Consider the following 25,210-nt stretch of genomic DNA (forward strand, 5'->3'; position numbering starts at 1 on the left):
TTGATATAGCTGATGAGATTGTCTGACTAGCCGCCCCAACAGCCAGCCTGAAATCCTCAACCATGATTGGCTATTTGGCTTGTCAGAGGCATCACTTGTATTGAAATCCTCTATTTGTGTTGTATTTCAACTGGCTGCTGGTAGCTTCTTTGCAATCACTTAAACTGATGACTTTGTACAAGCAGCTTTTTTAGTTTAGCAGATTTAATTATTGACAATGTTGAGTCTGCCTTTGAAGTTAAAATTTATATACAAGATTTTTTGATTATTTTATATTAGAACATGATGCAAAAGAATGAACTTCTGATATACTTATATAATCTATTTTGGGGATTATTGTATATTATATTAGAAGTTGAAGTGGATGTGGTTAGTAGAGATAACCCACCTAGGTTTGGTATTAGTCCCTGATGTCTGTGTCCAAGTTTGTCCACCTCCTTAAGTATGGGTAATGTTTGTAGTTGTGAGGTACGGATGGACATTCTGTCCTTGACTAATTCAGACTTGTTTTTAGTCTGCTTCGCTGGTCCAAAATTGAAGAGTCTTTTCAATCAAACCAGCACTCTAATAGATTTATCTACTAAATATGACACTGAAAATGTACTATTACAACCTAATGAAGGAGAAACTGTGTCTGTTATAAAGTGGCGCTGCTACATTTGTCTTCCTCGCTATGCATTCAGCATGCTTTGGCAGCAAAGCGGTTGCTTGCTTTCTGGAGCTCCATCTTCAGGGTTATATACCCTAATGCAATTAAATCCATCCCTTAGAATTTTACAGGTATGTTGGTCACAGCTGTGTTTAGGAGGCAGCTCACTTTAAGATGAACAAAAAGGTATTGAAAGAGCATCTTATACACTGAAATTTACGGTAATCACTGTTGTTATGGAGTTTTGACCAATCAGAACGAAGTATTTAACACAGCCAGGTAATAATGTTTTAGAGAAGTTATGCTACTATAATGTATGTATCAGGGTTTTGTCTTTATTCTGCCTTTATAATAGATGCAAACACTAGGCCATTTTTTATGTCTAACTAACCCAAAAACAAAGATGAAAACACCAGATTATACTGTGAGAAAATATATGCACAGTTTATTGATAGATGCAAATAAGGTGAGGCACACAAAATAATTCAAATCAACAATGTATTAGTTGTGAGTTTGACCATGTTTTTTTTCTCTTCACTATTGAGACAGATACATCAGTCAGTCATGGACAGAAACCTGCATGCAGGCCAGTAAATTCTTGCTACAATGGACTTTATCAAGAAACTATTTGTCGTAGGTAAAACACCCAGAACATGAAGATCTCTCTGCAGCCTACATGGGACACGGGAGGCAACGAATAAAAACAGGCCCAGCTGCTGTTACGCCAAAAAAACACACAACTTTATCAGCCACGTATGAAAAATAAACAGAGGAACTCCAGTGACTACTACAGAATAACAAATTATATCATAAATATTTTTAACTGCTGCTCGTATTCATGGCTTCTTAAGACCTGCTTGGGCTCATTTTTTTTTCTTCTTCTACTCTCATCTACAAATCACTGTACAAAACTGTTTCTGGAACATTCTGTGAAAGGCCAGTTTCACAAAGGACGAATGATCGGTAATATTTACATTTGGCTTAGGAGTCACTGATACACATGTTCGTACAAAGAACTAAAGGCACTGTGACAAATGTCAAAACATGTACGCAGAGTGAGCAGGAGGACAAAACGGGGCATCTTTTCAGTAGGTGCAATGTTCCAATTGTTCAGTAAATCCCATTTCTATTGAGGAGTGTCAGACGGTGTGACTTGTGATTAATCTATACTAATCTTCATTATGCAATGCTGTCTAACAAGGATTGCAGACCGAAAGGAAGCCTGCATGGTTCTCACCCATTTAGGAATAATCTTCATGGATTTGTTTGAGACAAAAAAGCTGAATTGTGTAGTTGACACAACAAACAGCACCATGTACACATTAACAAACATGATAGGAAAAGATGCAACAGTGTACGCCTGCCAGGGACCTTGTATTTCTATTAAGATATCAGAAAAAAGAAGAGTTAGCTGCACATTTATGTAGATACCACACAGCATACCTTGCAAATCTGGCTGATTCGAAGAGACGTTATGAATGATTAGCCTTCTCTAATAGGGTTTTAACTGCTAATAATAAATACACACAATGCAGTGTCAAACATGAAACTTTGGTAAGTGTGTTAACGAGTTATGAATGCTGTCCATGTTTTGTTTCTTTAACTGCAGCATCAGAAGTCAGTAAGCGAGTGGTTTAGTGATTTTGTCCTTATAACACCTAAAAACAGCTGATTCTCACTGGTCACTAATTAGTTAAGTTGACAGTCCGTAGCAGGATACTGATAGTGGACGGCTAGCTTGATGCTGGGCTCTCATGCATGTAGCAGAAGCACAAACAGGTGGGTAATGTTCACAGTATGAACCCATCCATAGTGTTTCGACATTGATTTTCACTGTTCTTTCTCATGCCACAAAGTCGGCCATCACTTTATGGAGTACAGCAGTTCGGCTGTGTGGCAGAGAGACAGAGGGTGAGCGGTGGAGAAGTACTGACAGCACAACCAGTCCTCCAGTTCAGCGTTCCTCTCTGGCTCCAGCGAACGCTCGGCGAATTTCATCATCAGCAGCGCCCGTTTCACATCCAGCCAGTTCAGAAGCCCCTCGTGTCGCGATCCGCCGCCGAAGCCTCCTCCCCCGTGTCCGTGTCTCTCCCACTGCTGCTCCATCAGGTCCTTCCTGGGGCCCCACAGCAGGCTCTGCAGTATGCGCTTAGCCTCTTGGATGTGGATGCGCTTGATGGGGTCAGGTTGGAGCAGCAGCTGAGCGAGCCTCTGGAGGCCGGCTGAGTAAAGGGAGACGGAGGGGATCGGAGGCAAGTCCTCGCAACGGTAGTCTTGTTCCCTCAGAGCTGGACGCACCTCGAACGGGTTGGGTTGATGGAGGAGCTCGTAGATCAAGATGCCGGTTTGGAACTCGTCGAATTTGCGGTACTGGGCTGCCGAGACAATCTCAGGCGCCAGTCTTGCATGGTCGCGTTTGATGCGAGGATCCACCGTTGTTGAAGCAGCATCCTCAGAGGAGCGTCGCTTAGCTTTAGCGAAGTTGCTAATGAGCAGCCTGGGAAGGTGACGCTGATTATCTCCCCCACTGGAACCATTACTGGTGTTACTGTCAGTGGAATTCTGGTGGGTAAACTGTGACTGCTTTCGCTGGTGGGGCACCAGCAAAAGGTTCTCAAGACATAGATCTCGGTGTGTGACACCGTGCTCCTTCAGGTGCTCCAGCCCGTGGCAGAGCTGCAGTAGGAGGAAACACACCCGGCGCTCGTACACCTCTGGCTGAGTTTTATGGAACGCCTGCCACTCCTTGACAAAGTCAGCTGTGGTCTGCTGAGGGATCTCCGGGGTGATCACCACCACCCGCTCTCGGTCGGCCTGCTGTCCGGACGCAGGCTTTGAGGGCTGAGGCAGCGACGGAGCAGCTGTGGCGGGAGCGGAGACTTCTTCGGAAGGCAGCATGCTCTGGGGGACACAGGCAAGGAAGTGTCCACAGTCCTGCTGCAGGTTGAAGTGGGGCGGCATGCTCTGCTGCACTGACAGACTGTAGAGATGACCCTGTTTGGCATCTATGGATGGACTCTTACAGATCTGGAAAGGTAGGGACAGGCAGGAGGAGGAGGAGGGGGAAGTGAAAGGAAAGAATGAGACAAACAGGGGTGAGGGGAGGGGATTTGAAACACAGAGACGGGAAGGAGAAGGAGCCAAGAAACACAAGAAAGGGATTTTTGTTAGCAAGGCTCACAAGCCAACGCCAATTCAGTCTTGTTCAAATGAAATCAACGTCTTTGATGTTTAAAACTCTGACCTCATCTGAAAAGCTGCACAATTCTTTTCTTTGAGCATCCGGTAGGCGAGTTGATGCCAAGACTAGACTCAACTTTTGTTAGCATAAACTACTCTGGCTCTATTTAAATTCACACACATCTGAAATAAAGCTTCCATCAGACTTCTGTAGCAAACATAAATAATGTGGGTATGTTCTCATTGTGTTCCAGGACTCAGATTTACAATATAATCTCTTTATGTGATTATTTTGGCTAAAATCTACTTTCATCAGACTAAAGTTTCAGATGGCAGCAAAATAGAACTATGCCTTTATATAAATCCATAAATGTTTGTGCTGATGTCATACTACATGGAGTGTGTAAGACCTGTGTGTACTAGAAATTATCTGGTAATTACACTATGATACAATGCGATACGACCGGTAGACACAAAATCTTGGTATGTATTAATGACAGCCAATAAGCTGTAGTCTGTCTAAGAATGAACACACCATCCAAATAATTCATGTGGACTGGTATTTTCTTACTCCACTGGTATGTATTGGGTTATGTGTGTATGTGTGTGTGGCCTTGCAGCAGGGGTTTGTCTGACTGTAAATCCTGCCTGGAATCTGAAGATTAATTGAGCCTTTGGATATTACACAAGAGTGTGGGCACACACGCCGTGGCACAACACTCACTGTACAAACAGACGCTGCTTTGTACAGCACATGACTTTTGGACAAAGGTCAACGAGACTGAATCCACACCCTTCTTCCTGGTTGTTTACACGACATTCCCCGAAGGTTTGTACTGCAGCCGGGCCATCCCATCTGAAGCTTATGAACAAGCAAGACCGCCGCCCTTTTTTTTAAGTCTCTTAATTCTATCCTTAAACGATCAGATCCCTGCTTAAAAGATCAATTTACAACACCCACTGTGTGGCCTATTCCTTTAACAATAGAGGAGATATTTACAAGTGAGCTGCATGAGTACAAATGTAGGCAAGGCACTTCTGCCTATGGTTGTTCAGTCACCACTTAATACATGACTGTTGACTTTGTTCAAAATGCCTGTACTGTGAAAATGATGGTATTATGTATGATGACGGAATAAAACTACTACTACTACTACTCAGTCGAGGCAGACGGCTGTCTAACATGAGTCTGGTCCTGCTTGAGGTTTCTGCCTGTTAAAGGAAGTTTTTCCTTGCCACTGTTACTTGCTAAATGCTGCAACGTGCTCTACTCATGGTGGATTAAGATGAGATAAGACTGAGTCATGGCTGTAAGAGGGGACTGGATCTTATCCTGTCTTGATGTTGTTAATAATTTAACATAGAATATGGATTAGGCCTGCTATGTTTGTATGATTTGGCGCTATATAAATACAGATTGATTGAGAGCAGAAAAAGTAGAGCATTTTGTACAATAAACACTCCTCTTTATGGCAACCAGCATCCAAACCCTGAATCTACACTGCTCACTGATCCTATTAGAACTGTCTTCTACACAAAATCACAGCTTTACATTAAAATAACAAGGTTCTAAAATCAGCAAATATGAACTGAACCCCTAAAAAATAAGAAACCTTTCAACTGTGTGACATATTGGAGGACGATGATGATGATGCAAAAAATGTGGACCTACTTCAGTTCCTCTTCAGCAATACAGTCATTATACTAAATGACTGATTGTTTCTTAAAGAAAAAAAAAAGCTTCTGTATTGATTTTATCTAGATGTGGCAAAGTGCCTTTGATTTCCCTTTCTTTAGACTCACTGTATATGATGCATGTTTGAAGCCTAACTTCTTTTTTCAGTCTCATTCATAGTAGCCTCAATACTATCGTTCAGTCTGCTTACAGAGGTGCAGAGGTGTTTGTCACTGAGGTGACTGCTTACCAAAACTGCTCCCTAAACACATAGTCATATAAACAGTCATAAAAAATAACAGCCAGTGTTCTGGAGTTACCTTCACAGCGTAGGAGTTGCTAGGATCTGAAGCACAGGCAGCAGAGTAGTAGACAGCATCTCCAGCACTGCAGCTCGGCTTGTTAGAGGTGAGCCTGAACAGAGACCAGTTACTCTCTTCAAATCTCAGTGGGTTCCTCTGGGAGCGAGTGAAGTGATCCTCACATTTAAGAGCCAAGCGCCGCAGAGACTCGGCATACAGGCCTCCCAGTTTGGAGTACACTCCCTCCCTGCTGTCTATGTTACTGAGGAGGGTTTGGAGCTGCAGGCTTGAGCCCAAATTTGGTGCAAGACCCGGTTCTGAAGCTAAGAAGGGGACGCTGAGTTGAGGAGAAGAGGAGCAGGTGATGCTGCTTCGACAGTGGACACCAAGGCGCCCGTGAGTCTTCAGAGGCTCGTCCAGGGTACGGGACCTGGAGGATCGTCCTGTCAAGGCGTGACACCGCTCCAGAGACTCATTGGAAGAGAATATGGGTCGCGGATCAACAGGGCTGGACGGTAAACTGGATCGGGGGGTAACATCAGTAGGTCGACACACATTGCTCTCTGAACCAGTGAATGGTAGGCGTGGGTAGGCTCGGACAAAGGGTTTTCCGTTCGAGCTATCAGGAGCCGACACTGTGCGATTGACCATTTTCTTCTCTGGGAGCGGAGGTGGCTGGTTGCTGAGGCTGTTGGAGAAGGGCGGGTGAGGAGATGCAGGAGCTGAAGCAGCTGGACTCCTGTTGAATGGAGAGGAGCATGACATCCGTGAAGCATCTCTGGATCCTAGAAGATAGAAAAGAAAGTCATCAGCATAACGTTTGGGCCCAAAAGTTGATTGCTACAACCAGCACTGAATAATGTATACTCAATGAAAAGCAAGATACATTAAAGCTGCTGATGGTAGGAATGGTGTAAAAAAAGTTACTTCTCATCTGCTGGATTTGGAGAAAAGGTCATAATACCTATCTGTACTCATCAGTAAGTGAAGTAATTTGAGACTATTGAGAAATCTTTGCGTTTTCCAATGCCTCTGTATCAAGCAATGTTATTATTCCCCTTGTTCCCGACGACAAATCATAGCTAATCTCCAATCCTCTGCGCTGGTTGGTTAAGGAGCGGCCCTTGCTACGTCCTCCGATTGGTTATGAGTCCAGCTCTATCATGATTGCGCACACCGATCTGTTTTTGGGGGCTAAGAGGAAATCTAGTTGGGAGGGATAGTGTTGACATTCAAAGTCCCTCTCTCTGAAAAGATGTTTACTCCGTGACTACCAACAGCAGCTTTAACTTAGATCTCTGAAATAAACACATATTTACAACCCAGCTGTGTTGAATTCTCAGTTCTGATTGGTTAAAACATATCATCATGTCAAATCAATTAGCAGGAAAGAGTCTGGCACATTTCACCTCTGCCTGTTGACACTGTGGCTTAAATGTTTGCTTTCGTTCGCATTCTAAATCAGTAGGCTTAAGAACATGCTTTAACTTGAAGGTGAACTGAAATGTTCAGTTTCAGGTTATTTTGTGCTGTAAGTAGGCTGAAAAATATGTTGCCATTGAGGCAGCATCTACCATAGAATCAAAGGGACTTTATTTATATAGCTGTTTTCATGTCATTATCAACTTGTTTATTTGATAGCCATGTAATAAGCAGGAATAACCAATCCCAACTTTTTTGGGATTGGTTAGGACATCACATCACAGCTTAGTGTGGCATTAAATAAAAGGCATGGAAACAAGAGAAGGAGAGTTTTAGTTCTGCCAAAATTAAAATCCTTCTACCTCCTTCGTTTTTTAATATAGCAGTGTTTAACAAGTTAAAATATGTGTAAAAAAAGCCATTTGATCTTTTCTTTTTACAGACATCACACAGTATCTCTTTGCTTTCTTTTTTTCTATTTAAGTTTATTTCCTGCAACCTCAAAGTGCTTCATGGCTTATACAGAACCGTGTAACAGCTGTGAATCTGATTTATTAACCACGGCCCTTCTGTCACTGTCTACCACTATGTCGCCAAACACATACCTCTTATCCTCACACGAGCTGAACATTTCCACAATCCAGGACTCAAGCTGACACTCAAAACATCTTCCATCCAATTATTATCCATTTGTCAATTAAAGACTTCGAGCTGAAACTTGACATCACACCAGAGGAGACAGATACTGAGATAATTGTGCGCTGCAGTCTTCAATAACTGCTTTCACAGAAGGGGAAGACTGTAAAGAAAAAAGTACTCTGTAGGATGTAGCCAAGCCCTCTTTCCCTCGTTATCAGAGTCCATAATTATCTCTTCAAACAACATTGGCCAGGAAGTTGCAGCGATTACAAGCGTCTGAGGGCCACAGAGGTTTGAAGCCGATAGGCGGAGGATGACAATAATTTCCAAACTGAGGACACATGCCAGTCATTCCAAAACATGTCTCGAGCTTTGACGATTGCAGAAATCATGAGTTCAGTCATAAAGTGAACACCAGCTCAAAACAAAATTGAAAAAAGCGGAAGGGATAAGTTAACAGACTTCTGTTTTAAACCCCTGCAGTGCTTCCTTTCCTCTTTTCACAACTGCAGTGCAATTTATCATATCTTCATAGTTTGAATCTGCATAGTATAAATCAATAAAGCAGATACAAGAGCAAGACAGCTCACTTATCACACATCTCAACTACTATAAAGCCATTCACACATCTGTAAAATCTATAGAAAAACAAGCTTTCTAAATGTATTTATGATCATTTGCTTTATCTAATCCTGTGTCTGCCTCATATGATCATTGGATTGTACACGTTTCACTTGGGGTAAAAATGCCTCCACCCCTTTCAGATAATCATATAAATCCCTTTGCAGTACGTACCAGTGTCTGTAATCAGGTTGTCAGTGGAGGCAGTGGGTAAACTGGCACTACCCAGCCCCCGCAGAGATGAAGTAGGACTCTCGACTGATCCTTGTTGGCTGCACCGGTCCAGCTCCATGTTGCTGCCACTCATCATGCCACACACTCTGTAACAGAGATGGATGAAAGTGAGTATGAGACAAAAACCACGCACTCAAGCCATAATTTTGTAGCTTTATTGCGTTGTCTACCAGTGAGTATGTGTCTGAAGTTTAAAAAAAACATCAACCGAGCACGTGGAAGTTAAACTCTTTTTTCTTTTACCATCTGTTTATGGATGTGGAACCTCTTCACTTCCTCTTGACGTCCTCTCATCAACAATATGTGTTACCAAATAGTTCATGTGAAAAGAGCACATGTGTAATTAAATGAGGAGCGATTACTGTCAGAGGTAGTTTCACTTCCATGTTTAAGTGGAGCACTTCTTGATTCAGTGTTGGTTTAAAGCTGCAACAAGCATGCTATGCTATGAAAGAGGGTGACTGCCATAAATAATCCCATTTCTAATCCTATGAGACTTAAACATTTTCCAAAACAGTTTTTTTATTTGGGACTCACATTCTACATCCAAAAGTTTGTAAACAGTTCACAAGGAGTACTTCAACATTTATTTGTGCTGTGAAGTCACTTGAGTCCTTTTTGATTGGTACTTTTATCTCTTCGTACAGTTTATACCAAGCGGCGACCTCTGGTCTCAAAATATGAAGCCCATGCGGAAGTGTTATAAACTGCAATTCATCAAGAATCCGCTTGAGGCTGGCTGCAGAAACCACATAGACACCAATTCAAAAAAGACGATCTTTGCAGCATTAATAAACATGTTTACAGCCTGGTTCAAAAAACGGCTTGGCTCTTCGTAGCTACTTTCTCTATCGGCACACACTGTACGGGGGGTGAATTTTATTCTAACTCAACAGTTCAGAAGATATTAAGATTCTGAGTTTTTGCCCAAATAAGGACATGACTGACTTGACTCCCTGACATGAACGCATAGCTGTTGGCTAGGAGGTTCAAACCCCGCCTCTTTACGTCACACTATGCCTGGTTGAGTTCCACATTTCCAATATGGCTGCCACCGACGATTGGCTTCAAAACAGCGCTCATGAACAGATGGGTGACGTCACGGATACTACGTCCATTATTTATACAGTCTATGGTTTCTACATACAAATGTTGAATCTGCGCATGGGGTCTGGTTTCTGTTTGTAGTACTTTTGGAATGCGAGTAGTATTGTCAAATTTCATATTGGCATATGCAGGAAAAACAGTCCCTATGGAGAGCAAAAGCAGGCAGAGCCTACACCACCATAATGACATCAAATCTCCATCATAATGTTAGTATTTCAGCAAACTTTTGACCTGTTCACTTCCAGTAAATTTAAAGAAATGTGGTTCATTTTTGGCCACCACTTCCTGTTCTAGTCATGCCAGGCCAAGTCAAGCTGTAGCAGCATGTCATGTCATTTTCTATCTTTCTCCTTGCCTTCAATTCCTGTCCCATCTTTATCATAGACTACATATGCATACATAAAACAACTGTTTTGACCAACTAGCAACAAGACTCCAGAGAATTTAGACTTTTAAAAAGGTATGTATAATTGCTTTTGGGTTCAGCAGTAAGATTCATGAAAAAAAGATGTCAGGCTCTTCATTGTGGCTCACTAGAAGCAGCTTTGCGTTCCATCTTGATCAGTTGGCCTTCATGGCCGCTCATAACACGGGTGAAAACAGCGTGAGCAGACTCCCTAATCAAGGTGACCAATTAGCTTGAGTGACAGCCTTTCACTTGTCTCATTATAGACGCTAATGGCTCGGGGAAACAGGGTCCAACCCCATCCCCTTCATCTCTCTTTCCTCCCTTCCATCACAAAATGACTCCTCTATCCATTCATCTGCCGGCCCCTGACTTCTATTCCGCCATAAATCAGCACAACAAACAGATGAGGAGGAGAAAAGGAGAGGAGCACACGGGGGGGAGACAAAGGGTTAGGTATTCTCTTTGGGCACTTAGCTAAAGGATCATTTTACAGACCAAAGAGCAGTGATGAAAGGCGGTGGAAATGCTGAGGCACAGGAGAAAGTGTAATGGCTGCTGCGGGGATTATGAGTGTATGTGCATGTGTGTGTGCTTTTGCACGTCTCACTCTAGATATCTCAGATTTGTATCCAAAACATGAGATTTGCCTTCCTTGGTGAAAGAATGTCATTGCTTGTGTCCTGCGGGGGGGACGAGCATGGATGGAGGAGCCTTGGAGCAAGGGCGACTAAAAAAAAGAAGAGGCCTTGATTTTGATTAGGACAGCAAGAAAGAATCCCCTGAGCACCTAGGACTGCATCCTTGTTAATTCATCAGCTGATTATTATCACAACAAACTGAAGCACTTTTGCCTGTAAAGCTCCTGAGAGAGGTTTTTTGCTAGTTTTGAAATAGGCTGAAATTAATGCTATTACTTCTATGTGAGCTATGAAAGCAAATTAGACATAATTGCCAAGATATACTGTATCTATTTTGTTATTTTAATGCCTGAGACTGCTGCTGTGGACAGGTGTCGGATGGAGTCATGAACGCTGCAAAAACAGTCTTTGTTTACATTTTCCATAGCGAAAATGCTCAATGACTGGAACATTTTACAGCAGCAAAAAATGTAATAAGATGATAACTTATTAAACAAGTACAGGACTAAATTAGTGAAGAGATTGTAGGTACCAGTTTCTCCACAGAGGGTGTCAAAATCGCTAAAACCAAACGTTCCTTATAGGAGCTTTAAATGTCTTAAAATGCCCAACATATTTTCCAAGATTCAATTTCTTTAAATGACTGCCTTTGTCTGAATCCCCCAAAATATTCAGTTTGTTATTTTAGCACAAATAACCCTTTTTATCAGGATTTATTCACCCTCCTTTCTATGCTGAGAGTTAGCCTAAACATCTATTAATAAATGTCTTAATTGCTAATGACCTCAAAGAAGATTAAATCTGTTCCTTCGCTAATACAAAGTCTACGTGAGATATCACGCTCGACCCAGTAAACTAGTGTTCCGCAATCAACCCCGGCAACGACAGCAACCCAGATCCAGAATGTAAACAGTCACGCTACAGTGGGAAACACACAGCGGATCTGTTGACATGAATGCTCCTCCGACATGTGTGTGGTATTAATAAAGCGGTGTGCGCAGGGATGGTAGAGTTTTTAAAAGGGATCAGACTGAGGTTACAGCTAAGTAGCTACAGATAGCAGTGTGACAGCGTAAAATGAGACTCAAAATAAACTGCAGTGTTGTTGTTGTGGTGGATCAGGTTCACACTCCTGGTTCCACTTTCTGGCTCACTTTAAGGCCTTCTCTGTCAAATGTGTCTTTATGTTATCTGAGTGATAAAGTAACTCTCAAAGGTTGATTTTATGGCATTGCAGGTGCTGTTTATCCTGCATGTTTTTTTTTAAATGCAACCTCTGTACATCACAATACAACACAGAGAAGAATGGCATTCATTGTTTCTGTCCAAAGATTGAAGGATAGTAACCATAGCTATATGGCCTTATAAACCATGTCTTTGAAACAAAGCTCCATTAATGTTTGACACCTCCTTGTTATCTCTCTCAAACTGCACCATCATCTTGCTGTCTTCTCCTCCGTCAGCTATCGCTCCCCCTTATTCATTACAATCCACTTTCATTTATTTGTACCACATCACATATGGTGGTTACACACAATGTTCTTAATCAATTTCACTTCTAATCCTATTAATCTTATAACTAATTTAATCTCAGAAGCAGGATGAGCTTAAAATAAAAGAATGAGATAATTAAGGTAGAGAAGAATTAGAAGAAGAAAGGGCAAAAAGTTTCCCAAATACCATCTGTCGCTCTGCAGAGTGCGCATCTTAATTTCAACCACATAGAGTTTTAAAAGGCAAGCAGAGACCTGTGTGTAGCAGTGAAGACACTGTGGTTTATGATGATCTTCCTGGAACTCAAACTCTGTCACCATCATCCTGTTCTACATAGAGCATTGCCACTTCCTTCACAAGACAAGTGAGAGATGTTTCATCAAGTCTCTTAAAAAAGAAGCACACATAAGAAAAGACTCCATCAGGTGCCTACCTCATACTGGAGGGGTCCTTGTCAGGCTGACTGGCTCAGAATGCCCCCTGGATCAGACCGATAGCTCTCTAAAGCCCCTCCATGTGTAGTAACAGAACCCTGGCTCCACACGAGTCATATGTGTATTTAAAGTGTGTCTCCGCAGGAAAGCAAGGGCACCCATTAGATGCACAAAATTAAAGCACCCATATCTCATATATAGCATTCACTCGTTGACCTATGAGTTGTATTTTAGAGCAGGTCTAGGTCTGTCAGGCAGCAACAAGATGCTATCTGTTCTGCAGCACAGAGGAGATCAGAATGGCTACAGGACGGGAGGGGCAGCACGTCTTGGAACGGTAGTATAGCAAGCAAAAGGCAATTCACACCCATCTTAAACTCAGTGGACTCCAATCCACATGGCTGATCTATAAATTCTACTTCTATTGGTGGCAACTGACTGCCAGACTGGGACACTTTAGGAGTTGCCAGGGGCAACAATCTGTTCACCAGAGCCCCTCCCCTCTGGCAACCTTCACTGACCAGTTGACACGCCTTCCCACGTTAAAGAGTACCTACTCTCAAACTCATGCATAGTGTACGCACATGCACAGGCACACACCTCTAAGTCTGACCAACCACATGCATGGAGTTCGACCTGTGAGGAGGAAGGAAAAGCAGGAAATTCATTTTCCACTTTTCCACTGTTGTCAACGGCACAGAGAGGCCGATTTTTTAAACCATCTGTGGCTTTTAAATGATTCAGCACATGAAAACGCTGCTTCATGGAGTCCATGTGCATGTGAATGTTTGTATTGTGAATGTTTTCCATTCAATCCACGCTCAAGATTCCTTTTTCTCTCTGGAGTATATTTAGAATACTTTGCAGATATATTTTAGATTCTTATTTCCTCAGGCACTTGTCAGTGAGTTTCAAGCTCCTGCCTGTTGACCGAGGACACTCGTTGATAAAACATTGAACCAAAAGATAAACTTGGAACACCAGAAAGCCACAACTGTCGCTGGCTGGCTCGAGGCGTGTTCCCACATGTGTCTCAACAAGGTGTATTTTTATCAGCGCAGAATGTCTGCAATGTCATAACAGGAGAGATGGGTCCTTACTAGAATTACCACAGACATAAGGGCCCTTGAAATTTGATCAGCAAACTGTGTTTTTCACAGTTAAACACTCCCACTCACTTTTGCTGACTCCAGCTGCTTAAGATGGTGAAACATCTGTTTGTCTGGAGGAAGACTCGACTGTGTTACACTTCATCACGCGATCTCAGACAAAGCAGAGTTTATTTAGAGGACATCATTGGATGTTTTAATAACTGCAGCATAGCAGCTTTCTGTAGCTGACTCAGACAGCAGCGTGTATTCTTAGCCTCATGCAGACTCAGGTTAAAGCATGTGAGTGAATTTTACAGACATAGAATGACTAGGTAGCCCTGTGTGGGTCACAATATTGCATGATGTGAATAAATAAGGAAAAATGTATGAATATGTATTCCTTTAAGTAGTTGAATTTGGTTTGTCTTACAAATAAGCAGGACAGATGATTCAGCATTATCTAAGCAAAATGGTGCTAATAAAGATGCATCTGAATGCCTTGTAATGACAGTTTTGTCCCTGCGTGACAATATCAATGGAACAAGGGCTTTTTTTTGTTTCTCTTTACAGTTCCATCTTTTGTCCTGCAGCCAAAACAAATTTACAGCAATGTGACACAGCAGGGGGCTATTTAACAGACCCATTTAGTGTGTTAATTAGAATTGAAAAAGTCACATTACTAGCGTGAATAGAACAAGGCGTGCATTGACGACTATGCCGGAACAGTTTGAATGATCACACGGCGTAAGAATGGAGGCTGATTCAAGGAAGAATAATGATGCTATGAAAGGAGAAGGCACAGTAAGGTTCATGCAGATGGCTGCAATAAGATGCATGCGTGTGCTGAAATGCACAAGCATTTAACTACAGCCTATACTCCATAAGGTACCTGAACGCTAAATATAGTGTCCCCATCAGGGATCAAAACACAATTCTACCGTTAAACCAAGTATGTTATGTAACTGCTAAATTATGGAATACAATGAAGCCCCAGTGCCATGTCTGAATTACAGTTGCATATATAATGCAAGCTGCAACAAGGAGGCTGGAGCACATGCACGCAATATGTACAACAATGAGTAGTTTAATAAAAGCATAGTAGTCATCTAACTTCACGTGTCTGGTGTACTTTGATGTTTAATTAAAGCACTATTAGATTTTTTTTTTCAGCTGCCTTATACAATATTTAGGACCAACTTTTCCTCAAGATAGCTTGTGTATTATCTGTGCTTTTGCTTTAATCTGTGCTGGCGGTCACAACTTTCCAGTTACTGTAGTAAACTGAATTCCTTGATGACATTCGTACACTGGTCAAACTGGTAAAGCAAAGTTATGCCCTCACACCTCAGCAAAATTTGGCCTTACATCAGACACTTCCTCAACAACATGATGAGTGAAAAAGTTTTATCAATGATGTTCCACATACACCAAATATAATCCCATTCAGATACAGTACATGTGTTCCATACAGTTGAGAGGGTTAATCATTTAACCTGTGAAAGCCAAACAAAAGGTTCTTTGATCGTCTTACCTGTGCAGTTTCTTAGGAGGGGGAGGTGGTGGATTGGGTTCATTGTTGGCAGCTCCCTTTCCTGCTGCCAGCAGCTCTGATGAGCCGCCATGCACCGGTTGCCTTGCCGGCATGCTCCCGTTATGCTTGCCCTCCTCCTCTGCACCGGTGCCCTCAGTATCCCCCTGACAGGCACCATTGTTGAAGGCAGCCGGGGGGGCCGTGCCTGGCTCTGTCAACGGAGGGGGGCTGCTGTGGGCCTTACAGTCCTTGGCGTCCTTCCAGACAGCGGCACCATTGACCAGGCCCGTCACCCGAGTGGTTGTCTGCCCCCGGTTGGCAGCCAGCTTCTTCTTGTCCCCTTCTTTCCGCTCTTTCTCCTCCTCCTCCTCTTCTTCCTCGATGCGACAGTTCCAGCCAGAATTGTGGTGGAGGGGCTTGTGCCAGCGTTCGGACGCCGCTGTGCTGGGGTTCTCAGTATGGACTTTGAAGTGACCCTCTCGAGCAGAGACGAGGAAAAGCATGGGGAGTTCGGGGAGGGGAATTGGGGAAGAGATGGACGAAGAGAGACTGGAGGTTCCAAGTCTCGGAAGTTCAGGAAGAGGGACCAGAGAAGACATGGATGGTGAAAGGCTGGAGGTGCCCAGTTTGGGGGAACGACTTGTCCTCTTTGGGGGAATAGGTGGGCTGGACTGAGGCTTAGGATGTATATTTGGGGTATGGATGGCCTCTGTGGTCAAGGACGGGGCACTGTGGCTTGGACTTGGCCATCTGAAGGCAGGGCTGCTGGGGTCTTTACGTGCTGTTGGGCTGAAATGACATTGGGTGCCAATGGCTGAATCTGGACTGCTCAGGTAAAAAGTCCTGTTGTTCTCCTCTGTATGGGTGGCCATCACAGTGATGGTGGCTCGTTGAGTTTCTACTGAAAGCTCAGAGCACTTGGATGAGTTCTTAGCTTGGGTGGGAGATTCTGGATTGGATTGTACCCCATTCAATTGCACCCCATTTCCTTGCGGCCTGCGCTTTTTCTTGGTGCTTTCTGCATAAATGGGTTCCGAGTTTGGCTTACCCTCAGGAGAACTTGGAGCTGACTCAAAGCTACCAGTGACTGATGGACTTTTAGGGCCACCAGTCCGGACTTGATTACCTCCTAATCCCTCTTGCCCAGGAAGTGAATCTGTACTACTGCGATAAGAGCAGGTTGAGTCTGATAGGCTTGTCTGTTCAGACAGGACGGGAGGAGAGTGGAGGGTTGGTGGCGGTGGATGATTGTGGCTAGTGGTGTCCACACTTAGGGCTGTGGTGGGGGAAGTGCTGGATGTCTTAGTTGTAACAGAAGCAAAACTCCCACTGCTGATACCATTTATATGAAGTGTGGCAGGATTGGAAGAGACAATATTCAGAGGAAAAGTTACCTCTATTGATGCCTCATTGGACTCCTGGTGATTTGTCTTGGCAGAAACAACCATCCCATTGTAAGTGCTCTTGGTTCTTGTCGTTGTTGTATTCTGTAGCCTACAATTGTCTCCATTGGCATTCTTCTTTACATTCTGAGAACTTTTACCCTCCTCCTGGGTGACAAAGATATTACTGATGATCATGGAGTCTTTAGGCAGGATGTTGGGGGATAAGGAAGCCAGAGAAAAGCAGTTGTTGTAGTCCTTTTTTGTTTCAGGGCTCTTAAGAACTGCATCTCTGTGGGCCTTGTTGCAGCCATTACTGTCGATGTAAAGAGACGACAGGTCCAAGAGCTTTTTCAGGTCCAATCGCTCAACTGGGCTCTTTGTATTCTCCTGAAAGACATGAAAAACAACACAAATTAAAGATCAGAATCACCTCTAATGCCAGGAATGAAATCCAAGGTTTGGAAAAAGAAGTGCACATTTAAGAGAATCACCTGTTCAACATTCATGTTGACATCAGTCATAGACTCGTTGGTGTCAAGGCTCATCATAGTTGGCTTGACAGCGATAGTTGGCTTGCTGTAGGGTGAAGGCGCTGTCACTCCAGCTTCTTCAGCACCTCCTAGGCTGCTCTTCAAACAAGCGGCTGGCGCACTGCCACCCAAGCCGCCGACAGCTTTGTGGTGCGCACTGAGCGGGTGGAAGCAGTTCTTACAAGAGCCGGGTTTCCACACGTGTTCTGCAAAGTCACTGCAGGCTGACATCTTTGGATTGCTAAATCAGGGTTCGGTCAGAAGAGGAGGTTGACTGATCTGGCAGACACAGGATGGACTGTCATGGCTGGCCCAAGCAAGGTTGTAACATCACAGGAGGATGATCAGAAGGCAGCATGCAGAGAAGGGAGGAAGAAGAGAAGGGTACATTGTTACAAGAATGAAGTCCATACTTTGTGGGCACAGGCTGAATCACAGTAATAACCTTGATTGTCTTTGTCACCAAGATAAACTGTTCACATGACATAAGAACTGTGGCTTTTCCAAACAGTCCCTTAGGCACTTTATTTCCTCCCACGCACTTAGCAACATCACTTTTTTTAGTTTTCAGGGCAGTAAAAAGTTTGAAAGATGGCCCATTTACCTAGAAATGCACCACTCCACTTACTAAGCACTTTGGTTTCATTTACGTCACAAAAGCTATTTGATTTATATACAGTTTCATAGCAAATGTCTCATACTATACATAGTATTCAGTTGTGGTAGGTTTTTGGCTATTGGTACAGTGAAAACACCTATTTGAATTGCAAATATTCCAGTACAGGTTCTAATACCTGGACTTGGGTCTTGGCAGCTACCTTGTAAGCCCCCCTTATCATTAGGGTGGTTCCAAAGTGAGCTTATCTCCAATTTGTTTAAATAGAAATTTAAAGTCTGACTAACCATCCAGTCCAAAGGCAATAAAACACCCAAGATTGAGCTAGCACCATGAGCCTTTGGTCCTCCTTGCAGGTTAACGTCTACATGCCTGTGCAGGAAGTCTAAATCTAATGCAATTGGTCCTAAAAACTTTTTAGAGTATTTCAACACATTGAGATTAAAAGATTTGGAAATAAGGAAAGTGAGTGAAGGTACCGTTTCCAGTTGTAGTAGCTAAGAGTTGTTGGTTTGAAATCAGGAGAGAAAAAGTTTTACAGTTGCATCCCTTGATATTTGGCCCAGTTTTTTGGGATGTATGATTTTAAGACTACGAAAATAATCCGATAAAGTAAAAAAGCTGATCTCCTTGAAGTTTTTTGGATAGTATCGAGAGTGTCAAGGCTGGCAAGTGTCTCTAAGCTCACAGGAGACCCCAGTTAAGATTTAAGTGTCATCTATGGATGTAACTTAAGAAGACCTGCAGTCTGCTGTGCTACTTGTTCCCATGGCCTCCTAAATTAGAGGGTATGTGGTTTCTGTTCAACCAAAGGCCTTGCCGGTGTGAGCCTTGTGACATAAAAGCCCTCCAGGGTCCTCCGCAGCCCCCGACATGCTAGAAGAAGACGGAGGAGCCTCAAGCATCCTGGAGGTCGGAATGCCAGGAATGTCTACAGGCGCAAGTCTCACAAGGGTCAATCTCACACCCACAACAACCTCCCTTCCCCCCCTACCACACACATAAACCTCCCACTCCACATGTGTCCTTCTCTCGCAAACAAACTGACCCACACACACACACCTCCTTCCTCTTCCCTTGTGTGTCCTGTTTAACTGGACTGACAGTGAGAAGATCAACACCATTTCAGAGGGATCACTCGTTTCCTTGCATCTGGGTGTCCCGCTTTATGGTCTTTACACAGCTTTAATTGGCTTTCAACAAGGTGCTGCGATGACTCAGAGCAACATTAACCCACCATCTACACTCATTATCTACAATAAGAGAAAAAAGTAAGGATAAAGAGGGTAAATAATCACTCCCTTAGGACAATCAAAAGGGGTCTGGGTATGCTTAAGTGTAGACTAAGTGTTACTGTTACATTAGACACTCTTCAAGCCCCTGTGGTTCTTGATTTGTCTGACAACCTACATTTATTCATTGATAAAAAACATCCAGAGCTGAGGATAAAGAGTGCAAAAGACATGTTGAACCTTCTGGTAATTCATGGCTCAAGTATAACACCCTTGCGATCTACTAATCCTTTAAGCATGAAGAGATTTCCTGTCGGTAAAGATAATGCATGTTTACATTTTTCTTTGTTCTGTCTGACTCAGTTTAGGCAGGAAAGCACCCGCTAGCTCACTGTTTGTTTAACCGTTCCTGCGACAACAGAGGAAGCCAAGTCTTGCTTAACATCTTATGGCATTGTGCATGAGTCATATGAAGCGATGACTGATCAGAGACACACAGATCATTTGACTACCAGGCCTGCTGTTATAGAAAAAAAAAGACTGACTGGCAGTCAAGAACATGTCTCGGGGGGGTTTGGTTCAGCTGAGTGATGACAATGCACAGCTAGACTGAGTACTGGTGTTGAGTGTTCAGGAGATACTTTGTTGTTACGCTTTCACATCAGGGAATCTTAGACGACTAAATGAAAAGATAAGTGGGAAATATCCAAACATTTTCTTGGACTATAAGGGAAAACAAACCCATTTATCAAACTGCACCTTATTTCCAGTTCTTCTATCTCGTTTACATGTTCATGCCCTTTTTGTTTGAACAGAGATAGACCCTGCTGTCTACATTCCCCACACCTTCTCAAGCTCAAGGTCCATATTTCTCACTTGTAAGAACACACACACACTCACACTAGAAGTTCAGCCATATGGCAGAGCTCAAAAACTACTTTAAAAAAAAAAACATGGACTATACAAAATATCTCATGAGCGTGTTAGAAGTAGGGGCAAAAAAAAGCACAAGGAAAACTGACTTGAGGCTGGGTGTTGAATTTACAGTCATGGCCAATTTAAAAAAGATATTACCCAGGAGCAGTGGTGGACAGTAACAGAGTAAATTTACTTGAGTACAGTACTAAAGTACATTTTTTGAGTATCTGTACTTTACTTGAGTATTATTTTTGGGGGAACTTATTACTTTTACTCCACTACATTTGAAATACAAATACCACTTTTGACTCCCCTACATCTCTATCAGTGCTCTAGTCACTCACTACTGTTGCTTTGAAGTCAGCTCATGAATTTTATTTTCTGAAATCAGATCCCAAAGACTGTAAACTGTTTGTGTACTTGTGTTTGGTTTGTCTAAAGGTGTAGCCGTACCTCGGTTGAGCATAGATCTGCTCAAACGTTATTCAGATCAGTCCATTCATTTAGTCGTGGTAATGATTATTCTGAACGAGAAGGATGATGATTCTCTACCTGAACACTACAGCCATATTTGAAGTCCACATTTGAGGTTTTGAAATAAAGAATGATTGTTATTGTTGTAAATCTCTGATCTGTTTACCACACAAACTTCATCACAGCCTACAAAACATCACCATCTAACCTGAGAAAGAATGTGGAGGTCTGTAGCTAACACACTGGTTTTAGTCCAGATGAACATTTGAAACTTATCTGTGCTTGTAGTAATTTGGTTTATATTTCATGGTATACTTTTTAGACATGAAATAATGTTTTCTAGATAAACAGAACGTAGCAGAATGCACACCCATGCATTCTTGACTGTACTGATGCTTTGTGAAAATAGATTTAGAGATATTTTTAAAAGTAACTTTGAATACTTCAGTATTTTTAAAAGCAAGTACTTCAGGACTTTAACTCAAGTCATAATCTGACTGACCTACTTTCACTTGTATTGGAGTAATGTTTGACCAGAAGGATCTATACTTTGACTTAAGTCATTAATCTTGGTACTGTCCACCACTGCCCAGGAGTCAAAAACCACATGTCCCCCTGACCTCTGTGCATACACTGCACATCACACAAACGCCTGGCCACTAGATGTCTCAAAAGACACATTGGATTCTAATGAGAAAATGAAATATTGAAGTCTAGGTCTCTCAGGGTTCCCACTCTTCCAGAGATCATTTTCCAGGACATTTCCAGGACATTTTCAATGATGATCAAGCTGGTATGACCGTTCAAATTTAGTTCCTAAATAGTGTAATATGTTCCTCTCAGTGGAAGTCTACATTGAAAGACGTGCAGTCTATGGCTATCCATGAAATCATCTCTTACATGCTTAAAAATCATGGCAAATTGATTATAGAATAATGCAACCACAGATGTACAGCACTTCACTTTATTAGTGCAACCAAGTAACAATGATGGGCAACATCTCAGCTTTCTCTTTTCTCAAAAAATATATAATTAGCTAAATAAGAAACAAAAGAGCCTGCAAAGGAATCTGGAAGCTGCTTTACTGAAATAAAATAATAAAATAATAATAATAATCTGAGGATCAGTGCATTGATTGACCTAAATAGAACTGAATGACAAAAATGGCCACAAATGTTGAATGGGGATGTTTTTTTTTAACCATGTCAGGTCGCACACAGTTATGTTGGAATAATTTTTCAGGACAATCCATGATTTTCCAGGACTTTTTACTTTTTCTTCCAGGTTTTCCAGATTTTCCAGGATGTGTGGGAACCCTGTCTCTAAACATATATATTTAAGTGTAAAGCCCCAAAAAACTCTTAGTCTGTTTCCCTTGAACAATCCCAGCTAAATATTACCTTGGATCTAACTTGCTGTAATACATTAAAGAATGCAGTCAGGCAACAATGTCAGACAGGATGGCAGCAGTTTAAATAGCCCACAGATATAGTGACCAGGAGGAGTAATTAAGGTAAAAGGTTAAAGGGGCTTATCAACTCTCAACAGCTGGTAAAACTGCACTCTTCTTCTTCTGCAGCAGCAACAACAGCAATCACGTTTGACCCTGTAAACACACTGACGCACGTACGCGCACTAGACTGTACGGTACGCGCACGCACGGTAGGAAGCTTTAATGAAGTAAAGGTCGTTTTAAATGTTCACTGGTTTACTGAAGCATACTTCTTTACATTAGTATACCGACTTATTTCCCCTGAGTTGTAGTGCTATGCCAAAATAAATGCTCATTCACCGAAATGAATACAATGCTCACAACATAACATTGAAGCCAGTCATTCATAAGAAAATAATAACCGAACCAATAGTCAATACACGCTCTAATAACCAGGTCAAACAGTGTTTAGTCACCTACTTTGGAACCAAATTCTTTAGGAGCAGCATTTGTCACGGCTGCCTCACTCTTAGCTCATTCATTCAGGGGGGGTACAACCTAGGTTTTGGATACCCGGGAGGACTAGTCTCGAAGGGATTTCCGCCAAAACTTGTACACTTTTTGACATTTATGCATCTTAAAACGAGTCATTTGAATGCCTCATAAGCACCTATTTAAACACATCTTCAACACACACTATACACCCCACGTGTTTCGGTTTAAAGCATCTGTTGTGGGGTTAGAAAACAGTAATTCGGTTCAACACTTCTTTGCTTCTGGTTAGGCTGGTGTAGCAGGGAAATATGTGAATCTCCACGCACACTGAGGGGACTGGCAACAATGGGTTTTGGGTTTTTTTTGTATTATCTCTATTAAAACCACATAGCTTTTTTTGAGGAAAAAACTATAGTAACTTAGCTGAACATAAGCTGCATCAAAAAAACTAAGAAAAATGTGTGTAATAATGTGCAGGGGGCAGAGAGAACGCCACTGCTGCAATACTATAACCATGATAGAATAGCCAAGGTTATCTAGTACCTACTGCATGCTTACCTGCTCGGACTTTCTCTTCCCTGGCAACACAAAAGCTCTTCCAAAAAAATAAAATACACAAAAAAAATCAACCACACAGCTGTTGAGTAGCTGCTCCTCTAAATCTCAGACCAGCAGATATCCGTTTTTCTTCACGTATCCAATACACGACAGGTTAATACACCGGGAGAAGACTGTGTGCTGCTCCTGCTGCAGGCTTGTTTCGGCTCCAGCCGGGCATGCTGCTTGTGTTGCTGCTGCTGCTGCTGTTGCTCTGTGCAGAGGTGGAGTTCTGAGGCGGAGCAGGAGGAGTCCTCTGCAGCAGCAGAAGCAGGCAGCAGCGGCGGCGGCGTGGGGAAAGCACAGGGAGGTGGGAGGAGCTCCTAACCAGGCATGCAGTCTGGACAGTAGCCAGAGTCACACATTTTCATTAAGGCTTTTGTCCTACTAGCTGTCATAAGAGATTTCCCTCCTTGTCTTTTTCCCCTTTACGATACAGGTGCCAATACCTAAATGTGTGATACCGAGTAAGATTTGGTACCTTTTTCAGTATTTAATAAATACAGCTGTACTCTTCTAACCCTATATGGTTATTTAAATACCTTCTATTCTTATTGTCTGAGTCAGTGAATGTAGCTTATATTGTAGAGAACTTAATTAGTTGGTGATTTGACAGCCTAATTTTAAAGGTGACATGTTACGCTCTTTTTCATCAAAATATATTGGTCTAAGAGGTCCCCAAAACATGTCTTTAAAGTTTATTGCTCAAAAAACACTTTGAAATCAGATTTTGGCATGCCTGTAACCCCCTCTTTTTCAGCCCTGCTCAGAACAGGCTGTTTTCTGTGTCTGTGCCTTTAAATGAGAATGAGCTCTCTGACCACGCCCCCCCCAGGAAGTGGATGTGGCGTCAGCTGTCCAGTACATTGATCTAAAGCAAGCGGCAACCTCCGGTCTCAAAGGATGAAGCCCATGCGGAAGTGCTATAAACTGCAATACATCGAGAATCCGCTTGAGGCTGGCTGCAGAAACACCAGAAACCACATAGACACTAATGGGAAAAAGACGATCTTTGCTGCATTAATAAACATGTTTACAGCCTGGTTCAAAAAACAGCTAGCTAATCTCTCTAATGGCACACACTGTGCAGGGAGTGAATTTTTTTCTAACGTGACGGTTCATAAGATATTAAGATTACGAGTTTTGCCCAAATAAGGACATGACTGACATGACTCCCGGTCGGGAACACATAGCTGTTGGCTCGGAGGCTCACACTACGTCACACTCTGCCTGGTTGAGTTCCGCATTTCCAATATGGCTGCTGCCGTCAATTTGCTTCAAAATAGCTCTCAGGAACAGATGGGTGACGTCACGGATACTATGTCCATATTTTATACAGTCTATGGTCTAATGTTTACATGTTGGCTGAATATACACGGCTGCTCACAGACCCGCGTTACTTCAACCCTCTGAATTTGATCCAGAATCTGATCCTGACGGAGAGGCGCCTGCAGCAGAACCTTTCTGAATGATTGGTCACAGATTTTGTGTTTCTTGTTGTTTTATTTGTCAGCATGTCGACGTGTGTATTGGTACACAGCGACAAACATGTAGCTATGTGGCTATGCTAACTAGCGCTAACACTTTTCCATGAAAAATAAAAATCATCCACTAGATCTTCAAATCTGCAGACGTGGGGAGTAAAACCAACATTTGTGTTTCTTAAGACAGCCTACAACTAGCATGCCTCCCTCCTAAGCTCCTTGTTAACACACGTGTGCAGGTAATGGAAAAACGGAGGAGGGGTTGAGTATTATTTTATACAGTCTATGGGCTGAACAAGCTCCGAGCTCTGACTTCCGTGACAGACCGGATGTCTTTATGACTTATGAAAAACACTGAAAACTGAAACGGCTCGTTTCAGCACACATTTACAGAAAGGTGTAGAAATATGAACGGGGCAGAATGGATTTTTTTTCATTTTCTTGTGTTTGTAGACATGCCAGGGACACGTTTCAGGTAGAGAACCATTACAAAGTCGATTTTGCATTATATGTCACCTTTAAAAACGAAATAAAAACTACAATAAGGGGAAGATTTATTTGGCAGGTCTGTTTTACATTGGCCTGCAAAGATAGTTTGAAAGGCATCGATTTTAAGTCACT

At 42.5% G+C, this 25,210-nt stretch overlaps 1 protein-coding gene across 2 annotated transcripts; it reads right to left on the reverse strand.

Moving 5' to 3' along the window:
- Positions 1 to 1,069: 1,069 nt before the first annotated feature.
- On the reverse strand, positions 1,070 to 23,357 carry LOC117831310 (inactive tyrosine-protein kinase PRAG1-like). 2 transcript variants are annotated; one of them, XM_034709943.1, is made up of 6 exons: positions 23,067 to 23,357; positions 17,303 to 17,648; positions 15,427 to 17,198; positions 8,663 to 8,808; positions 5,825 to 6,591; positions 1,070 to 3,676 (listed from the first exon to the last, which is right to left on the reverse strand). In XM_034709943.1, the coding sequence occupies exons 2-6, from the start codon at positions 17,570 to 17,572 to the stop codon at positions 2,513 to 2,515; spliced, it is 4,119 nt and encodes a 1,372-aa protein (XP_034565834.1). In that variant the 5' UTR covers positions 17,573 to 17,648; positions 23,067 to 23,357; the 3' UTR covers positions 1,070 to 2,512. The 2 variants fall into 2 exon arrangements, with proteins under 2 accessions (XP_034565834.1, XP_034565835.1); XM_034709944.1 differs by lacking the exon at positions 23,067 to 23,357 and adding an exon at positions 22,494 to 22,524.
- Between the last annotated feature and the right edge of the window lie 1,853 nt (positions 23,358 to 25,210).

The sequence above is a fragment of the Notolabrus celidotus genome, chromosome 19, assembly GCF_009762535.1.
Source record: "Notolabrus celidotus isolate fNotCel1 chromosome 19, fNotCel1.pri, whole genome shotgun sequence".
Classification (NCBI taxonomy): domain Eukaryota; kingdom Metazoa; phylum Chordata; class Actinopteri; order Labriformes; family Labridae; genus Notolabrus; species Notolabrus celidotus.

Coding starts and splice junctions, on each gene's coding strand:
- LOC117831310 (XM_034709943.1), bottom strand. CDS start 17,572: ATGTCAGCCTGCAGTGACTTTGCAGAACACGTGTGGAAACCCGGCTCT. Junction 17,199..17,302: donor TCAACATGAATGTTGAACAG/GTGATTCTCTTA, acceptor CATGTCTTTCAG/GAGAATACAAAGAGCCCAGT. Junction 8,809..15,426: donor CCTCCTAAGAAACTGCACAG/GTAAGACGATCA, acceptor TCTCTGTTACAG/AGTGTGTGGCATGATGAGTG.